Source organism: Botrytis deweyae (genome assembly GCF_014898535.1).
Source record: "Botrytis deweyae strain B1 chromosome Unknown BDEW_008, whole genome shotgun sequence".
Taxonomy (NCBI): domain Eukaryota; kingdom Fungi; phylum Ascomycota; class Leotiomycetes; order Helotiales; family Sclerotiniaceae; genus Botrytis; species Botrytis deweyae.
The window spans coordinates 1,068,367-1,089,257 of record NW_024066215.1 but is presented as its reverse complement, the minus strand read 5'-3'; the positions used below and the strand labels follow the sequence as shown (position 1 = coordinate 1,089,257).

At 37.1% G+C, this 20,891-nt stretch overlaps 6 protein-coding genes across 6 annotated transcripts; 5 read left to right on the top strand and 1 right to left on the bottom strand.

Moving 5' to 3' along the window:
- Nucleotides 1–2,282: 2,282 nt before the first annotated feature.
- On the top strand, nt 2,283–3,206 carry EAE98_004511 (uncharacterized protein; the record flags this gene model as incomplete). The annotated part of the gene is made up of 1 exon (XM_038952131.1): nt 2,283–3,206. One exon carries the CDS (start codon nt 2,283–2,285, stop codon nt 3,204–3,206), a length of 924 nt encoding a protein of 307 aa, XP_038811667.1.
- A 1,606-nt stretch (nt 3,207–4,812) lies between these two features.
- On the top strand, nt 4,813–6,942 carry EAE98_004510 (uncharacterized protein; the record flags this gene model as incomplete). The annotated part of the gene is made up of 5 exons (XM_038952130.1): nt 4,813–4,969; nt 5,018–5,174; nt 5,307–5,424; nt 5,584–5,926; nt 6,047–6,942. The coding sequence occupies 5 exons, from the start codon at nt 4,813–4,815 to the stop codon at nt 6,940–6,942; spliced, it is 1,671 nt and encodes a 556-aa protein (XP_038811666.1).
- Nucleotides 6,943–7,777: 835 nt separating this feature from the next.
- Nucleotides 7,778–9,034, top strand: EAE98_004509 (uncharacterized protein; the record flags this gene model as incomplete). The annotated part of the gene is made up of 1 exon (XM_038952129.1): nt 7,778–9,034. One exon carries the CDS (start codon nt 7,778–7,780, stop codon nt 9,032–9,034), a length of 1,257 nt encoding a protein of 418 aa, XP_038811665.1.
- Nucleotides 8,547–10,539, bottom strand: EAE98_004508 (uncharacterized protein). Its single transcript, XM_038952128.1, has 3 exons — nt 10,048–10,539; nt 9,850–9,990; nt 8,547–9,795 (listed from the first exon to the last, which is right to left on the bottom strand). Exons 1-3 carry the CDS (start codon nt 10,058–10,060, stop codon nt 9,485–9,487), a joined length of 465 nt encoding a protein of 154 aa, XP_038811664.1. The 5' UTR covers nt 10,061–10,539; the 3' UTR covers nt 8,547–9,484.
- A 1,132-nt stretch (nt 10,540–11,671) lies between these two features.
- Nucleotides 11,672–12,754, top strand: EAE98_004507 (uncharacterized protein; the record flags this gene model as incomplete). The annotated part of the gene is made up of 1 exon (XM_038952127.1): nt 11,672–12,754. One exon carries the CDS (start codon nt 11,672–11,674, stop codon nt 12,752–12,754), a length of 1,083 nt encoding a protein of 360 aa, XP_038811663.1.
- Nucleotides 12,755–13,947: 1,193 nt separating this feature from the next.
- On the top strand, nt 13,948–15,081 carry EAE98_004506 (uncharacterized protein; the record flags this gene model as incomplete). Its single annotated transcript, XM_038952126.1, has 1 exon — nt 13,948–15,081. The coding sequence occupies one exon, from the start codon at nt 13,948–13,950 to the stop codon at nt 15,079–15,081; it is 1,134 nt and encodes a 377-aa protein (XP_038811662.1).
- Nucleotides 15,082–20,891: the final 5,810 nt, after the last annotated feature.

The window sequence follows — 20,891 nt, the reverse complement described above, 5'->3', positions numbered from 1 at the left end:
CTCGCATGTACATGAAGCTCAAGAGAAAGAAAAAGAGCTTTTCAGTTTGAATGGGTATACGCAAACAAATCGATCCTTGAGAACTATTGACGCGCCACTAACTTGGCATGTTTGTAGTTGAGTAAACTTTTGAGATAAAGATAGAAATTTATCAATACCGGTATTCCGGTATTCAACGGTACCTGTCTCTTGCCAAGACATATCAGCAATGACATGCTCTGAATAAAGTAAAGGCATACGAATCTGAACCCTAAGATAGATCCTTTAGCTGTTTCATGACTTGGCGAATGCTTTCTATGATCTAAAGTCTTGAATAAAGATTCTGAAAGATACTAGACAGGATTTTCAACTTCGAGAGCGTCCGTGGGTAAAGCGTCCGTGTGTATGTAAAGAAAGAAACCCGTGGACACCCACTTGCTTGTGGCTATGTGGCTGACGGATAAATTACAGTAAGATACCTTGTGTCCAGCATCTGGCATGTGAATCTGAACCAGGAAAACTCTACAGTTGAAGTTGTCAGATAACTTGGCATCGTGCCGTTTTGAAGGCTGAAGGAGGCGAAGGCGAGATGGAGTCGGTGGCAGAGTGGTAAGTAAGATACATGGCCAACTCTCGACTAATTGCCTGACAAGCATGCCCTCGACTGTCAAACCATGGCGAGTTTATCAGTCTACGAAGTAAACTTTACCACCATACCATCTCCATTCTTGCTCTCTGTTGAATGTAATTTTCTACAATCCACGTCACTTATTTCCTCTCCCCTTTCTCATAAATGTCACCATCCACAACTCGACAGCTAAATCGAAATCGAGTTCAACTCGCTTCTAGCAAAAGCAACATAAACTTCTAAATGAAAGGAGGTTGTATATGTGGGGAAATCAGGGGTTCACTTCGTCTCAGATATTGAAAAGCTTACGCGGACATCCCAACGCACAAGCCATAGAACGGTTATCCCTTCTGTTGTCATCACCATCTTCTAAAGTCTATTCATCCTAACCTACCGTCCCAGATCTCCGTTACCATACGAATTAGTACAATCGTCCCACATAAACATATTAATTGTGAGAGTCTAGGAGAATTAGTAGATTGATCCCCGCGACTTGTGGTCCTTGAAGTGAATTTTCCTGAAAATCACCTTGCACGACTTTCGACTGGGCTCATGGAGTCTAGAACTCTCTTAAGAGTTACGACGAGAGACAGATGATTACAGGCTTCAACGGCGCGAAGTTGAAACGTCCCTTTTGAATGGAAGTATATACGCGTGAAGCCTTGGCGATCCGCTGGTGATATTTCCCCTGATCATTTTGTTTGCATGCAGGTAGGAGCGATCATTACAATGTAGGGCATAAGCTAAAACTTAGATACTGGTTTAAAGGATAATTCTAGACGCCATGCTTTGTTTACATCATGAGAGGGTTCGATGGTAACATCACAACCTAGACTATCGTTATCTTCGAAATGACATGTCAGATTGTCTGACAGTTTACACATAAGGATGAAGCTGTTTGGTCTCACAGCTAATCTATCGTCACGGTTCTACATATATTTGCTCCAAGTGTTTTGCAAGAATGTTCCGTAGAAATTAAGTTGTGAGCTAATGAAACAAGGTTCATCTGGACATTAATTTATCTGTCGAGCTACAGGCGCAAGGCTCAAACGACAAGCTTATCCCTGACTTTTGCAATTGGAAAGCTTTTTGTTATGGATACGCTAGCGCTAACATCTTATAGCACACCCCAGATTGAGTAGATTGACGTTACCTCTTACTTTTGGGACACATACCGGACCCTCATGTATATTCAATAACTCGTTAGCGCGCAAATTGATCACCTTGTGGGGGGTAAGAAGGCATCTTCCGGTCAGGTAAGAGACATCGGTGACTTTGTAATTGCCGGTTCATCACTTACTTCCTACTTCCATTACCTATACCGTGGAGGAACGCAGACCCATTGGCAGGGGTTTGGCAGTGTTTTCTGAAACAATTGTCTGCGAATATCATTGAACCCCTATACTTGAATTGGGTGATGATTGCCACCAAGTAGGTGACGGCAAGATGGATATAAAGGATGTATGAATCCCACATTACTTTTAAAATCCAGTCTTAGAGCATCCAGTCTTTTCAAGCTTCATTCTTCTCTTTCACATCTTCAGCTCCAGGTCTGAGCCTTTTCAAACAACTCTTCATATCACTCTCTCAAAAAAAACTTCTTCAACTTTTTTCTCAACCAACTTCCTCTTACCAACCACATTTCGAAATTTTCAAATTTTAACAAATCATCAAAATGCATTTCTCAAAGATTATCGCTGCTGCTTTCCTCGCCGCTCCTCTTGTAGCTGGCCAAACTTCCGCTTTCGGTGGAGCTGCCCCAACTGGTACTGGTGAGATTGGATCCCGCCCTACCGGTGGTGCTCATCCATCTGGTAGCGCTGGTGGATTCGGTGGTGCTTCTCCATCTGGCGGTTTCGCCATGGCTTCCGGTGGAGCTGGAGGACGTGGAGGACACCACCACAGTGGTGGTGCTCAACCAACCGGTTCATCAAACTTCGGAAACGGCAAGGCGCAACAGTCCGGTGTTGCTCAAGCTTCCGGCAAGGGTGGCCACAAGGGCGGAAAGGGCGGAAAGGGTGGAAAGGGTGGAAAGGGTGGAAAAGGTGGAAAAGGTGGAAAGGGAGGTGCATCAGGAAGTGGCTTCAGTGGTGCATCAAAGACCGGTTCCTCTGGAGCTAAGGCCACTGGAGGTGCCAAGGCTTCCGGTCATCAAAGACGTCAACAAAGCAGTGCTGCCTTTGCACCAGGTGGAGAGATGCAACAGCCAACTGGTTCCGCCGGTAGCTCCAAGCCAAGTGGAGCTCGTCCATCCGGTGCTGCTCAAGCATCAGGTGGATTCGGAGGCCACAGAGGAGGCCACAGAGGAGGCCACAAAGGTGGTCACGGACACCACAGCCAAGGAGGTGCTTCCCCAACTGGCGCCAAGTTCCGTAACTTCAAAACTAAGCCATCTGGTACTTTCTCCCAAGGTGGTGCTAGACCAACTGGTGGATTTGGTGGCCAACAAGGTGGTGCCTCCCCATCTGGGGGATTCGGTGGAAACCAAGGTGGTTTCCCATCTGGCTTCCCATCTGGAGCTGCCCCATCAGGATTCGGAGGTACTGTCCCATCTGGCTTCCCATCCGGCTCTGCTGCCGCTCCTGAACCTACGTCTTAAGTAGTTCGATGATTGCATGGTTTATGCATGACTTACTGTTTTTATATGATTGTTAGTTTTTGGCGATGTTCAAAAGATTTGTATATGTTATTGGTATTAGGGGTATTGGTGGGACCCGAGACAGCACACCCACTGTGTTCTTTCTTTTCGTGCTATTGGCTCTGGGAGCATTTTTGTGTATATCTTGGATGGCTCTATAATAGAGTGATGTTCGATGAATTTGATCTTCGACCCTTTTCAAATCTTTTCTTGCATTGCGTGATTCTGTGGTGAGCCTTTTGTCCTAAAATTTTATTTCTCAAGTGAGGCCGAAGGGTAGTGATTTCAATCCTATTGTCGAAGATAAATCAGGCACTGAAGAATGTTATTCGACTTCTGGCACGACGTTCAGAATCTCGGACTGCGTTTGACTTAATTTGTTCGTCTTGTCCGTGGGTGAGAGGAAACAACGAATGTATTTTTGCTGATCGATTAATGATGTGTGACACCTACCTAGGTATAGATAGCTCTTTTCTACTTGAATTCTTTATATCTTCAGACAGTTTCTGATATTATCTCACAGAAGGCAAAGCATGTATGGAAAATAATGGGAATCGGTATATAAAACCCAAGTAGCCGCCAAAATGATCTATGAAATGGTCAGCCACATGTACATGAGATCTGTCACAAGCCACATTTCATATGTAACCTTAGCCACAGAATATATTCAACGGCTTCCAGGTTCTCTAGATCACCTGCATCTGTTCACAACAATACACCTGCGTCGTGCTGGTATACAACACCAGCCTCTTCCAAAGGGCAAAAGGGCACATTTCTTCAATATTTGGGATCTTTTTGATTTTTGGAATTGCTGACTAAGAAAAAATCGATCAAAAAAGTATCAAGATTTTTCTTATGAAAAGTAAAGCTCACATTTATCTCTTTCCAAAAGTACTCTTAATGCTTTTCAAAAGATCTTTTCTTATACTTCGGAAGAGGCATTTATATACTGCATATATATCCTCTCAATTATTTTCATCAATATCAAACTTTGGCTCATGAACTTAACCATTGATAGAGTAGGTAGATGGAAAGATACGTTTGGATATCTATGCTTTATAACTATCTAATTGTTCTGAAGCCACATTCGCTAGCAAGTGCTCGAGCAAGTGGTTCACTTCCTCCGTTTCCCCCAAGCAAAACTTAGATTCCTCTTTGAAGACTCTCTTTATTGATTTTTTTTTATATAAAAAAGAAAGATACATGGGTTTAAGAATCATCCGGTTGTCTTGAATCTTTGTTCTTGCGGAAGCTGCAAAAGAAAGCTGTTTCATGGGTTCTTCCTAAAGTATGGTGTGTCCTGCTCAGGTGAAAATAAAGGATTTATTTTTCTCTCGAAGAATCAACAAACTGTACGGCATATGATTTTATTGTTTCAGTCATAAGCTACAATATTTCTTCATTTGTCACAAATGGGAGTTCCGACTTGATACTAGACCCTTATTTTACGATTTCGCAATTTTTCTCGCCGTCAGATATCAGGGGGGTACATGTCGTCGATAGTGCTCGTCTACTGAACATTGTCAAATTCAGCTACAAAACAGAGTGTCCAGAAGTAGGGATAAGTATGGTCGCCAAGAATCCCCTCACAAACTGGGATCCCAAGTTTGGTAGATTTCACAGCATTTGGTCTACCCAGGCTGGTACGGAATGGGCCAGTAAGTATGGAGTTCTACCAGAGATTATGGACCCGACACAACTCTTTTTTCCTTATAAGAAGTCGGGTATGTATGTCACCTCTTGCTCAATATGGCATAATTAATCAGTCTTAGCTTTGACACCAAACGCACTTGATAACCAGCAATTGAAGGCTGAAAGGAAGAATCATCAGAAGTGGATTTTGTCTGGATATTGGCCCGAACTCTTGGAAGAAATCGGAGCATATCCTTATCCTTTAAACTATTTACCAACTCTTACCAACCCTATCGAGTAATTGGTCTTTTCTTATTCTGATTTATCTATAACTTATTCTGCCTTTATCCTCGAGACACGTTACTCATAGTGCAGCATTTTCTCTAGGAGCTATAAATACCGGGCAGAACATGTCTAATCATTCTCTAGTCCACTTTTTGAGATAAATCAATGGCAGCCTCGTCACACGCTAGAGACATGGCCAGTGATTCAGATGGAGTTTCCACCGCACAAACCATTCTTCCCTGTAGAGCCAGACAATATTGGGGTATGGACGGCAGATAATCCTGCGGTCTGGCGACGTTTAGACCCAATATTGAGATTGTGTACTAGGTGCTTGCATCATTCTGCAGCCACATGCTGGGTACGTGTTATGATTCTTCACAATCATCTGCTTTCGTATGAGTACTTATGGTTGACTCCATAGCTTGATGGATTTTATTTTGGAGATCGTACGGATGTTCCTGAACGTCTCGATCGTCGTCCTGCATGGCAGAAACTAGAACAGGGACCTTTGAAGTTCTTCCACAAACGGGATCCTCAGCTTCGAAGTAATGCTCAAAGAGCGGAAAAAACGGAAGAGTTGAAGATTATAATGCGGGAGAGAGTTCAATTTGGCATTGGGCCTATCGTATCAAAATATTACGAGTTCATACATAGTGACGACTTTTGGGATAGAATGGCTACAAACTTTGGCGTGTCTATAATAGCACCTACACCAGCTCCAATTGTCGTTATCGAACCAGACCCCTCACGTCCGGAGTTATCAAGTTATGTCTTCAACAATTCCAAAAAAAAGTGAATGTATGAAGTGCAAGCTGTAAAATCGAATGCTCAACTACTTTCATCATTAAATCCGGAGCAGAGAAAGGCTTATGACGTTGCGTTAGTACAGAGAGACAATGAGGTCAATAAGTTAAGAAGAGTGCAATACCTTCATCAGCGGGATAACACAGAAAGAAGCGTTAATGAGTGTAACAATGCGCTTGAGCGTTACTTTACACAAAGCCCCGGAGAACTTTCAGATTCTGAGATACTTCGATTGCTTCGTTGCTTTGCTGATAATCTAAAGCGTGAGGCCGACCAAGAGACACAATGCGCTATTGACTTCATGGCAGAAGCCGACTTGAAAACCCCAAGCAATGTTGACTTTGGGCAGAGATTGTTAAATACAAACCGGGTGGCGAGAAAAATGGTCACAAAAGCAAGTGCAGACTGTGATCGAGTTGGTGTAGCTACGCTTGGAACGGACTTTCATGAGATACGTGCGAAATTCGACAAAACCTTGTACATATTGCGAGCTATCAATTTCATTCTCGCCCAACAAGTGAAGCCAGATAAAAACGAAACCTACGAAGAGGTGATTGATCGAGTTGGAAATGCTATGGACTATGAAGGACTTGAACGTTTGCAATCAAGTGATGCACAGAATGAAATATTACAGGCAGCTTCACAAGAAACAATATTGGCCCAAGCTATGAACGCATACCAGAAGCATGACTATGATGAATGCCATCGACTTGGGAGAGTATTGCTATCTCAATTTGATCTGGAAGGATATGCTCAAGGAATAGGAATGGTTCTGATAGCTATGCATCCTGGAGAGATCAGACGCAGGTGGTGTTCCCGGCAAGGGCTCTACGTTCTCAATATCATGGCTCGAACAAACGCCACGCCTTTCCTAGAACTATGGGTAGAAGTTGCAACGCAAGTCCATGATTCCATTGAGGATCTAGCTGTGAATGCTGGTATTGGGGATGCTCTATGTGTATTGGGAATTGATTGAAATTTCTCATTTGAAACTAGTTGGTCAAGAAAGGCAGGATTCCTCACAGTAATAAATTCGCATCGTTGAGAACTGATTGCATCATTCTGGGGAAATATACCAATACGACGGGAGTTACTTTTTCATCTTTCCGACCCCACAAGTTCATAAAATTATTCTAGCAAGATAGATGATATATTGAAAAGAGACGGTTCCTCAGACCGGCTTCACGTCAAGTTCGAAACATGAAACGCCAACACCCCACTGTAACGATCAACTTCTTCAAAGCGTTCATGTCACCAACTCATCGAGGGGGTCAAAGCACTAGATATCAGGAGCTGTAATTACTTTCTTTGATGGCAACATCTTAGGATATAATAAAGGCAGAAATGATGTCTTTAACTTTGTAATGCAATATATCATCTCCCAACTCGCCCGTCCCGAATAGCCGTATAAAACGAACCAGGGATGTTTTTATCAGTAGAAGAACTTCATCCGAACTTGAGCGCTCAGGTATCTTGGCATGAAGATAGAAGTCGAGATGGCACATTTTGTGCGTGGCCAGTCGTGTATTGTCGCGGGATGGTTTGAGGCCAAATTTGACACTGTGGGCTGGTGTTCATATTTCCTCTTTCTCCCTGATCTTAAATGCGTTTACTTTGGATTTCCGAACCCACCTACAGAAGAAAAATCTCATTTATTTTCCTTTGGCCTGGAATTAGAACCAAATATGGACTGATCGACATATGAAATGCAATGTTACTTCTACAAAGACTCATTTACTCAGGAATTTTGGGACTTACGGTCTTATGCGAGATTCATTTTGTTTAATTGACTATATCTTTCCTGAAAATTTATGGAGTCCCAGTATTATCCACCTGGCTTCGGGGATGAAGAAGTGCAAGCAGGTGGTGGTGCAGATTGGTGGGAGGGAAATCAGCTAGATGGTGGAGATGGAGGGCCAGGACCAGGAAATATGAATGGAGGTACTGATATGGGCAACGGGAATAATATGGGAGTGAACAACAATGGTAAAAATGGCAATGGGCCCCCTCCCCGCCCTCAGAATTCAAACAGCCCTCCCTCGACCACCGAACCCCCAGCTACACCCACCAGCTATTATTCTGCGATATCTACGAACACTATTACCACCAGTACCGCAGCTGGCTCAACTATCTCATCTTCATCACCAGCATCATATATATCTTCTACATCTATAAATACCAACACTACTAGTACAGTCGATACTTCATCTTCATCCTCATCTTCATCATGTTTTTCTGCAGCTACACCGACAATTACAACTACAACCTCCAACTCTTCAACATTGCTTGTACCAACAGCCTCAGCTTCATCCGCCTCCACCACCACATCCTCTTCTACGATTGCCGCGACTCCCCTTTCCAACACTGGAGCCGGCACCCAATCTGTCGGCGTCACCGTCCTCCCCTCCGCAACCTTAACTCAGCACGGCCTGAGCAAAGGCTCCATCGCCGGTATCACCATCGGATCACTAGCCCTCCTAGCTCTCATTCTAACAACAATATGGTATTTCCTCCGGCGCAAGAAGAAGAATAAACAGCACCGAAAAAGCATTGGCGGATTCGGCGTTGCTGAATGGAACGGTGGTGGAGCGGGAGGCAACATGTCACAAGTTAACGAATCACCTTCCTACGACGGCAAAACTACTGCGGGAACGGGAGTACAGAGAATCTTAACATGGAATACCATGCGCAGTCTCACTGGTACCCGAACTCGCGCTAGTAGTTCCATTTCTCAGACTCCTTCATCATCTTCAACCGCATCTCAATCCACACTACAAAATCCCTTTACCGATCAACCCCAACTCTCTTCCTTTTCCTTCCCATTTTCTCCCGCACCACAACCCAAAACCCCCGCTCACCCAACTTCAAATGCAACGACGGTCGAAGAAGGGCCTCATGAAGATATAGTAGATTTCGGCGACTCGATAGATTGGATACGTAAGCGAGATCGCATGCGAGATAGAGAAAGGAGTGGATTGACAGGTCCGAATCTGGGAAGCGGGTTGGGAGAAGGAAACCAGGATTGGAGATATTCGGTCAGAGTTAATGGGGGCGGGAATAATCTTTAATTTGAGGGATTGGTTTGTATGGATGTATATTTATGAAGGATTGAGTTTGCTTTTGTGAATTTTCGTTCAGGGAGCGAAAATTGGGTCTTACTTGTGAGACGTGATGTATTATATGGGAAATGTGGGTATGAAAAGGGACGGGTAGAACAGACATAAAAGATTTGAAGATGGAAATGAGATATAGGTCGCGAATTTGCTGATTATTATTTACCCTCCAGTGCGGGCCATATGTGGGATTAGAATAGATGAGATATAAATGTAGTTTTTGATATTTGAATTCGTCGCTCGGGCTTATTTTGATGAGTTCGAATTTCGAGATATGCAGCAATGAAATGAAGTTTACATCAATTGCTTTCATCCTCGTATCACCGTAAGCTTCTCATAGATCTACCCGTATAACAATTATCATTCGGACCTCCGATATCACACCCGTCCAGATCCTCCTTGAAGCTACAAATCAATTCTCTCCAATAATTCCCTTCCCTCTTTCCCCTCTTCTCCCCTGTCTTTCCTTTCATAAGCTCCCTCACCACTATCTCCCGTATTCGTACACTCAGTAAACCCATTCTTAGTACTTCCATCATGTGTGATCACAGCACAGAAAACGGCAGATTTATAATCCGTAGCAATGCTTCCAATAACGATGCGATCTGCACCTGGAGAAGTGGGATCCGAGCCAGTATATGTTGCACCGTTGGAGAGAATAGGGAATTCGAGGTAAGGCTTTTTGGCGGCGGGAATGAACGTGAACTTTTCGTAGTCTGGGCGGAAGGGATTAGTGGAGAAAAGTGGGGGATGGTAATAGCGGAGCTAACCATTGTAAGCATGAGGATATTTATCCTTCCCAACTGTTTTCTTTTCAGATGCGAGCAGTAATGCTTGTTTGCATGCTGCGTCTATGGCTGATTGATCATAGGTTGACTCATTATCGCAGTTGCAGCCAGTGGGTTCATCATCTGCGAAATGACATTAGCATGGTAGTGTGCCGAGAGGTATAGAGAAGGTGTGCTTACAGATGGTTGCCATTGTAGGAGAAGAGTAGAGTCAGGTTTACAGATATCAGAATATAGATAACCTTAAGCTAAGAGAGAAAGAGTATGGGCGAAGGAGAAAGGGCATTTGGAGAGAAATACAATACTTATACTCTCCCTTCTCTTTCCTACCAACAATCAATCCACTTACTTTTTCTTATCTTATTTCCCTCGTACATGAGCTGACGTAGAACCCTAAATATCCATGGAGATTACACAGTACCCTGTCATGATAGCACATGTAGCCAGATCCAAGACTCCAAGTGCGATATCCTAATGCCGGCATGTTGAAGAGTGGAGGGATTAGTCCCAGAGGACAGAAATCAAGCTTTCGGGCAGATTGCGCGGCCCGTCTTTTGGATGTGTGGGGCGTGGGGAAAGCATTGGAGATTGTAAGAACATGTTTTGTGAGTATTGAGATAGAGGTTATCTAGGAACTCGATGATTCAAATTTGAAATAACAAAATAATACCAAGATGTCGATGGATGAAGAGGTATCTGAGGTATGTGATGCAGGTACTTCCGAAGCGATCTTTATATAGGGGCTTGGCATACACCTGCGCATAATCTTTGTATCACCACTCAACCTCGTGACCAACGTCGATGTTACAACTTCGACATGTTATGGCTATACACGACTACAGTAGTCTCAGAAATCGAATATCACGCACTCATTCATACTTTTAAGAGTTCCACCCACAAGTCGTTTTCACTCACAGATCACAGTAAATTCAGACTTCTTTCAAAATGATTTCTCCTTGGCCTCCATCTCTTTGTACATGAATAAGAGAAACCACATCGGACTTGAGCCACAATAGCATGAAAATAGATTCGGAGTACCTATCTAGTGATAGATTGATATTGTATCGGCTATCCAATCTGGGATGAAGCATTAAAAGCATTTTGTCTACAACCAGGACTCTTAGGCTGGGCTGGAGCAAATGATGATCATTGAGCATATTGCACGAACCCCAACCCAGGAACTACGACATAACTATGAATATTAAAATTATATGCGATACAAACTCAGCCTATCCAAAGTAGGTAGTTAGAAATAGCTATATTCAAAACTGTACTATTAGAACATAAGTAGAGTTTTCATTTCCCATCTCTGTTTATCAATTCACTCTAGGAACTCTGAAAATATTCCGAGTTCTAAGGTTGCAATAACTCTTTAAATACTCTCATAGAAAATTTATTAATCCTAGAACATTGGATCGGTGTTAAAATTGATAACATTGAGCTCCTTCAAATTCATAATGATATAGTATATTCTCTTTCCCCTTCTGTTTCTCTCTTTCTATTTCCCTACTATTCTACCTTCTGCTGACTCCGCTTATCAGAATCATCGACAACGACGACAACAACAACAACGACAGTGATAATTTTCTACGAAAATCAATCCATTACTCACCTTTCTTCACAGACGTCACCTTTTCATCCCATTCAACCTTGTTATAAATAGCTCTGAAATCGCCCCACAAATGTCCAAGGCAGTTTAGCTCCTTTCTTACGACAGATGCTTCGAGACCTCTTTCATCTATCTCAAAATAAATCATTTCACTCTTATGATCAAAATACTTCAATCATCGAATCCAATTCAAACATGGCTGTAACACGTAGCACTCACAACAAGGCCAACAACAAGTCAGGAAATCTTGCAAAGCAAGTCGTCGCCAAACGAGTCGTCCCAAAGAAGACCACTCGAAAGGGGATAAAAGTCGGCAACAAAGCTAGCGATAGTGTATCTAGGCTTACACTTCTCGATTTGCCCTTGGAGGTTCGACAGATCATCTACAGATACGTACTTGTCAAAAAGAACCGAATTGAAATTGTTTCTCCATTGGATACTCTTTCTCGCTCACATCCTGAAAGAAGAAAACGCAAGCAACCAAAGGGCGCTGCTGCTCTACTCCAAGTGAACAAGGCAATACATCATGACGCTGCACAGTATTTCTACGAGAATAATCATTTCGTCATTAGACTTTCTGTTAATGCCCTGCATCGCCTGAGCATCTTCTCATACACTGAGAAATCGATTTCTCGGGCCAATAGCCACGGATTAAGATGTTTCCTCACTCGGGTGCCGCGGTTCTACATTTCATGCATCAAAGAACTTACCATTCTGGTTTCTTTTGCATTAGATCAACTAGCAGTATGGTCTTGCGATCTTGTATCTTATCGTGTGAGACCTTCTTCAGCTTACGTTTCTAATTCCGTTCTGAATAAGTTTCAGGACATGACAACTGTCACTCTCAGACGCTTTTCCAGTCTACGAGTAGTCAATATCATCTTCAATGATATTGATAATGAGATAGAACCTCGAGAATTATTTCTACCGATGCCCCCCCATCCTTGGAATGTCGAGCAGAGTCTATTCAACTCGTTTCACAACCTTTTTCAATATAGCAACCTCGAGAAGATAACCTTTTGGATGGATCTAAACGGTGATCCAGATTCATATGAGTTTTGCCCTGCGGACTATTCGGAAAGCGGTGGTCTCGTTTTGTGCGTGATTAAAGACTCAATCAAAAGAGCTTTGAAGAACCAGGGTGGTGCTTGGGAGTCTCCTGGAACGGATTTAACTCAGATGCACATTAAAGATGATATTTTATCGTCAAGGGACCGCGAAAGAGAATGTGAGAGTAGGAACGGGGTTTTTAATGGCATATTTCGAAGGAAGGAGTAGTGGATGTGATATCATGAATGATAATCCGGCAGCAAAAAGTTTTCTGTATCTGAATCCAATCGGAATTTGTTCGATTGGACAGCCATGCTGATTCACTTTGGATATCGAGCTGCTTTCAATATTGACAACTTCTATCAAGCTTGCCAGTCCTGAAAATTTCAGCTGTAAAGAATGAGTAACCTGTGATTCGCAAGAAATGTGATTATTTCATCTGAGAATGCATGTTTATTACTCCCCCATGCCTATTCATACCATACCATCACTGTCAGTTTTTGCCCTCGACGCATTTACACGATTCTTCGTTTTCGAAGCAGCTTTCATCAAATTGTCATATTTTCTCATATAACATACCTACATATATCAGTGAAATCATGCGATCATTGACACCCAAAATGATACTTGGAGAGTCGATTAGGGTTTGCATTTGCACATTTCTTTAGAGCCAGATCGTGCAAATCATCATTTCCCTTTTTAATTTCTCCTTTACTTGCCATGCATGTCTTATACGGTGTGTTAATTATTTCCAATACATCCATATATGTTCTGGTACTCTCATAGCGTATTGTTAAGTAACTCAACAGGGGATAATATGGCTTTTCGACACGCGATAGTCTTTAAAAGAGCCTCCACACGAGAGTTTCTCGTCGTCGCTCAAACGCTCCGAGAATTTAAGGAATCTGATCATAATCTTCTATATCTTCGGATAGCTTTAGAGACGTCGAAATAGCTAGGGTTGACTATCTATATGAATGGAAGGTGCGATGAGAGAAATATAAAACTGCAAGATTGATCAAGCGATTTTCTGTTCTTCCAGTATGCACTTGCCTTTTAAGTCTCGTTCCACTCTATCTTATTCTATATTTCTTGGGCTTTCTGCAAATTAGGAAATTGAAAACCTCCCATGCCGCAGCGAATGTATAAGCTTTCATGGCATATGGCATTACATGACGGGAAAGCGCAGAGGTGTACCTGCTCAGTGCCTTTATTTAGATTTTTCTGTTCAAGTTCAATTCACTTATTCATTCAATATATCCATACAACATTGTCAATGAATTATTCTGCTCTTCAAATATTGTCAACAATCAATACCAATACCTTAAAAGAGTAATTGCAGTATCGTTTCAAGCTCTATTGTCATCAAACAGGCGTTCAACAAATTCTTCTTTTTGGATCAAACATTGTTAGAATGCAGAATGGATGTATTTAAAAACCGAGTTGTTTGGCCGACTTCTTGGGGGCCGGTACCAGTAAGAAGAAGGATTCTTCCTGCTGCAATACACAGTTTAACATTCAAAATTGATGGGTATGGTTGTACCATTAAGCCAGCACATCCCATCTCTTTCAAAACAATCAAGCCAAAAGATTTGAGAGAAACTGCAGTTGCGAAAAGAAAATGCAAAGTCAACAGGAGCACCAGTAACTTACCACAACTTGTTCGGCCCTTCAAAGACCCACCACAATGTCTCTTGTCACCACCACCCAATCCTGAAAGTAAAGCATGGGAGGATTTGTTCTTGAAGTTGCCGTTGGATGTTCGCTGGATGATATACGATCACATTCCAGTCGTCCGAACAAGACCGATACCAATCAGATCGCCTCTCTCTTCTGCCTATAAAAAAGCCAAAGAGCCGTTTACAAATTCTCACGCTATTCTCGAAGTCAGCAAGGCGATTCATCATGATGCTGCTAAGTACTTTTATTCCCAAACCAATTTTGTTATTGGAAGTTGGAGATGGGATCAGGAACCGGAACTTGAGCCTTCCCCTGATGGTATACAAACTTTTCTTTCTTGGACCCCCAGACATTATGTCAATTGCATAACTAAACTCACTATTCTGGCCCGTCTTGTCGTTTACTTTAGAAAAACAGAATTCGCACACGCCGACCTCATGTATTTTGAGGCTATGACAATTGCCGCAAAAGAAAGCTTCGTTAATCTGCGAATTCTGTCTATTGTATTCACTGAGTTTGACGGTGTTTGTGTTCCAGATTGTCCACTGGACGTTGGAGTTAAGACAGATGGATGGCATAACACTGTATACTCTTCGTTCAAGACGTTGTTGAATCATCAAAGCCTTGAAGAGATATACTTGGGGGTGGACTTGATGGGAAAGCCGGCTCGATATAAAAAAAACCCCGCTTGGGACAAATTGCCAGATCGTGACGCTTTCATGTTGATCAAGGAGATGGCAAAGTACGCTACAATGGAGCACGGCTCGTGGATATTTTACGGTGAAGAAGACTGGGACAGCCTATTTTCACAGGAAGAAGACCGTAAAGATTACTATTATGAGCCCGAACTCTGCCCGATTGCCAGAAAAGTTTGACTAAGGTGTGTAATTTGACAGGCAATTTTATACTTATGCAGCAAGCTGATGCTTCTAGGTTCTCACATAAGCAAAGGAATCCGTCTTAGGAATTGGTTTTGTTCAAGCATGATTTTGAATCCGACAATTCTTTGCACGTCGATGGTTCGTGTAACTGCGGGTTTTCATAAATTGGTAGTAGTAGCATGTTTGTGATGGTTCTGGGTGTCAGGAAAAAAAAGAAAAAAAAAACAAAACGCTAAAGTTGGATGGCTGAAACATCAAACTGACTAGGTAGCCAATATGGGTTCCGGTCATTCAAGGTTACATAATGCCGAATTTAGAATATCAATCATAACGACCATAACAATCTTTTGAAGATGCAAATTACAAAGGTGACATTTCTCTTCGCTAGCTCCGGCAAATTGGATTAGCCTCAGATCAGTGACCACCCGGATGTATCAAGTCAAAATGGCGCACATCTAATGGCTCTAAATTACCGTCCTCATCCTAACAAATCTGTGAACTATTGCATTGAAGTTTTCAAGCCATGACTAGGATTTCAGCCCGAAAATTCTTCTGGCCGCGGTGATCAAAACTAGCTTAAATTACTTGCCAATTCTGAGTCTATGAGAAGTAAGTGTTGCAAATCTATAGGATAAATATTGCAGACCGCATTCTGACAAGCCTTCAAATAGTAAGATGTTGTATCCCTAGTTCTCTCGCTACCCCTCAGTCACCACTTATTGACGATTCAAAATCATCTTACTGTAGTGGATTCATCGTAAACTGTATCTGACCAATCTGAAATTTATATCTTGCAGCAATGCGTTTAAATAGACTATTCATTTAGCTCTAGATAGATACGTTATCTCCCACACCGTGTATTGATAGGATTGGAAATATCAAGAAAATGAAATGAATTACACTTTTCAAGCTATCTACCTTTAGTCTTTGAAGTAATCTATAATCAACTGTCAAGAGATGAGTTCGTGCATTAGAAAGTATAGTCCCGACTGCAATAATAACATAATAGACTAGAGGATATACACCAGAACCTTTTTCCTAATCTTCACCGAATGACGTACGGAATAAAAGAGATATGCGATAAACCGTTGCAGTCATATTCTTTATGCATAGGCTGATCTCGGTTATGTAAATTCCGAAGTTTTAGTAATCTTACAATGACGTTTCAGGATATCAAGAGGTGCAACAAAACTTCTGTGTTGGCGCTGTGGTCTCTAGATATTCACTGGTTCTTGTTGTGTACCTAGGTAATTCAAGGACAATCAATGATGTTGTGATAGATTTAGATGTGTAACAAAAGTCAGTTTTTGTGGACTTTGCTCACGATGATGCTGAAGTGACGTCGTCGTGAGGGATTGAGATGTGTAATTGAATTTTACTTACATATATTAGTCCATGTGAGATCTGGATTTATGAATCTGTAGATATTTTCTTTGTTGAATAGATGTTGAAGTATATAATAGTATTCAATCAAGTCTTATGTATGTCTAGTTTGTAATCTTACATATAACATATCATGCGGATATTTTTGTTCAAAACGATTTCTTCATTTAATATATTATAATTCGATTTTAAGATTCGTTATCTAATAATTATAATTATTATCTAATATTCTATTATTATCTAATAAATATAATATATTATTATTTGATATAATATTATAATATAATTAGAATAAATATTACATATACTATATATAATTAAATATTTCAAATTGAATAATCTATAAATGTTTATAGATTTGTTTGAATATTTATTTAATTAATTATTTATTAATTTGATATATATTTGAGTTATATAATAGTCAATATAATTAAATTCAATATATTTATAAATCAAGAATAAATATATTAATAATCTTTTGCTTTTTAAATTAAATCTTATTTATATTCAAATTCAGAAATATATTAAAATATCTATTTTTATTTGATATAACAAATAAATTTATACAAAAATAAAAAGATTATATTCCTAGTACTTTATACTATTAATATAAAATATTTATTTTGAAAAATCCTGATTTCAAAACTTTATTTATTCAAATAAGATGCTTGATTTCAGAATATAAAAAATCATTATAGGGATTTGTAAAAGGTGGTACATTACCATACTTATAATAATAATGTCAAAAGTTTTTCAACTCTATTACTAATTAAGGCCTAATAATAATACCGATTATAGTTTTTAAAGAATTAAAAGAAATAAACAATCAATGAGTATTAGCAATTAAAACTAATCAAGAAGAAGTATATTATGAAAATAGTGAAACTAAAAAGTATAATATTATATATAATAAATATATTTGTTTTGAAGTAATTAATATATTTATTTATATTATAAAAAGCTTCAACAACAAATATAAAGAAGAGGTTATTGATTGTAATAATTTTCAAACTTTTTTTTTAGATATATTTATTAAAGATTGATATCTTTTTGTTTGTTAGAGAATATTCAATTCTACTAATTAGAATATATATTATAATGTATATAAGATTATTATTAATTTGAATAATTATTATATCTTTATAATAAAGATTTTGAATATAGAAAAGGTAGATAGAGGATTTGTTAGATTGACTCCACAATTATATTGAAGAATATTCGATAATTTGATAATTACTCATTTAATTGGAAAAAATATACAAATAATATTATATATCTAAATATCAATTATTGATATATAATTCTTTAAGAAAAATGAAATCAAATCGAATAATTCATAGCAATAGAAATCCCAAAAATTTCTTACACTATTTAGAGTATTATTTGTTTTGTTTTTTATAAAAATCAAAACCGAAGAGGATCAATATAAGTTTGTTTTATAGATATTTCTTTTTGTTAATAATATTTAGTTGATTAATTTGATTTTTAATAATAAAAAATTAATAGAGATCAAGAAAGAAGTTTTTAAAGGAAAATCTATCAAAAAGGAAATTATTAAAAGAGAATCTATTAAAAGTAATATTATCAAAAAAGAAGCTATTAAAAAGGAGAATGGAAATTATAATTTCAATTAGAATAATATATCTCCTACCCCTTGAAGCTTTAATATACTTTCTTTAATAGTTTTTAAATCTCGAATACCTTTTTGGATTTTTGATTAAGCTTGTAAAATGATAAAGCAATAAAAAAACTTTTAAATTCTTTAAATCCATAATCTTATAATTTATTAAAATAATTTAATTTAAATAATAATGAATTGTTTAATAGATTTTGTTTTAGGGGGAAAAAGACTAAAATAAATAATAATAATGATTTGGATATTTAGTTTACGGGTGATAAATAAATATAGTTGAATAATTGAATATGTATAGTTTTGGTTGCAAAATAGATTGTATTAAACTTTGAATTAAAAAGAGATTATATTGATTTTAAAAATATTATTTTAAATAATTTTTCCTTTGATATCCTTTATCTTTTGTTATTTTTAGAAATTTTGAATTCTGTTATATTATTTTATAAACTTTGAACTAAATATAAATCCTTATTCATAATTGTAATTTTACGAGTATAAATTGTATACAAATTTGTTATTAAAGTATATTAGTATATAATTATTATTAAAAAAATAGATGTATTCTCAAATTCAGATATTATAAATGTTTTTGTAACTTTTTAAAGAGTTGTCAAAGTATTAGATTAGATTTGGAGATTTTTAGAATTCTTTTTATTTGATATAATTTTATATACTAAATGTTGAAATGGTGTTTGTGGTAGAATTAACACGAAATACTTTTATTATTTACGAATTTTGCAAAATGTAATTATTATATTATTATTAGTATTTTGTTTTAATCTTTATCTTAATTATAAAATATATTTACTTTTTAGTTAATATTAACAAGCTTTTTTAATAATATCAATTTTTTTATTTTTAAAAACTCCAATTAATCCTTTATTATTAGTAAACGGTCTAATAATATTCTTTCAAAAATTTTTATCAGTAATTTATTGTTTTTAATAAATAAAGAAAACTATTTTCTTTTTGTGTGAGAAATTTCTGTATGAGTGGTGTTTTAAAATCATAGTTTATCTAAAAGTTGTAAAATATTCAATATTGATTAATTCAATAAATAAACTTTTGTAATTATAATATTCTCTATAAATATTAATGTATAAAATAGATTGATTTGATAATAAACTAATAAATTATGAAATTATAAAAAGATTGGTAATTAATAATATAAAAAAAGTAAATATTTAAATAATAAACAAATAAATGTATAAATGACTATATACAATTCAATGTCTCATTATTTATCCCATAGATTAGTTATTTTCAATATTCATATCAATTTTAACATTATTTTTTATCAATCTGTTACAATGAATTTCGATTGAAAAAGGAAAGCATTATCATAACTTTTGCAAAATCCCAATACTAAAAAAGTATACAAAAAAAAGAACGTATTAGATTTTATAACTCTCCGAATCGAATAAGTGAAGGATAATAATAAAAGTATTATTAAATGTTATATAAAAAGATTATATCAATTTTTAGAATTTCAATAATTAAATCTATAAAATCAATTCCAATTAAAGAAATAAGTTATATTTAAGATCAAAATTAAAAGATAATTATTCATTTTATAGCTTCAATTTTTGTATTAATATTAGTAAACAAAAATTAAAGAAAGATATTGATTCTATAATTAAATAATTTAATATCAATAATATTAATAAAGCTTTTACTTTTTATAATAATAAAAACTCTATATAGGATAATGTTGGTATCATCATGGGGATGGTAAAGTAATATAGTATTAATAATTCATATTGTTGTAATATTATTTGAGATTCTAAAAGCTAAAGGCTACGAATGTATATGCTATAGTGTGGGGGTGTTAATGTATACACTAGCGCGGTTATATAATCTTTATTCTAATATTAACGATTCTTTTAAAATCATTATATTATATCTTTTCTAGTTAATATCTTTTTTCTAATGTAATTATTTGTACTACTAATCTTTTTCAATCTATTCTGTAATCTTAATCTTTATAATATTATTATTGATTAAGTTCTTTAGGGTTTGATATGATTTAGATTTAATTATTATATTTGTAGGGTTAGATTTTCTATCAATTTATTTAATTTTTATAATTTCTTATTTCTTATATACCTTTTGAATTGTTATTATATTAATTATTAATTTTTTTTTGGTAATTGTATTAAATGTGACATCTTGCCTTAGAAGAACTGCGAGAGCAGGGTATAATTTGTCCTTAGAATCTATAACTACAGAATCGGAAACAAAGCACTTATCAAACATATCTATATATCAATTATATATATATAATCATATACATACACACATATATATATAAACGATCACAACTATAATTAAATGCTGATCCATAATATTATTCTTTTTTCCGAAAAAGCTTACCCTCAAGTTTTATAATTATCTGTTTTAGTTATCGAATTAATAATTACAAGATGGTATTATTATCATTTGATTATAATAATATAATAAATAAATATGTGTATAAGTTTTTCTTTTTCGTAATAGAAAGGTATATATAAAACGGAAGAAATCGTTCTATAGCCTAGTAATCAATTGAATTCTATAAAGCATATAGATCAATCGAATCCCTTTTCCTTTCAAATCTTTTCTAATCAATCAATCCTTTTATATCTGTTAATCAATATACCTTTAATCCCAAAAAAAAGATATAACAATAAGAGTAAACTGTTATTAGTATAGATTTAATAATAAAAGAATATATATATAGCAATGAGTTGTTTATAGTTTTTTCTGTATTTGCTTTGCTGATTTGTTTTTCTATTTAGTTTGTAGAGAA

Excerpts from the sequence above, each read along its gene's own strand:
- EAE98_004508 (XM_038952128.1), bottom strand. Across the intron at positions 9,796-9,849 it reads ATATCCTCATGCTTACAATG|ACTACGAAAAGTTCACGTTC; the intron begins GTTAGCTCCGCT and ends CCTTCCGCCCAG.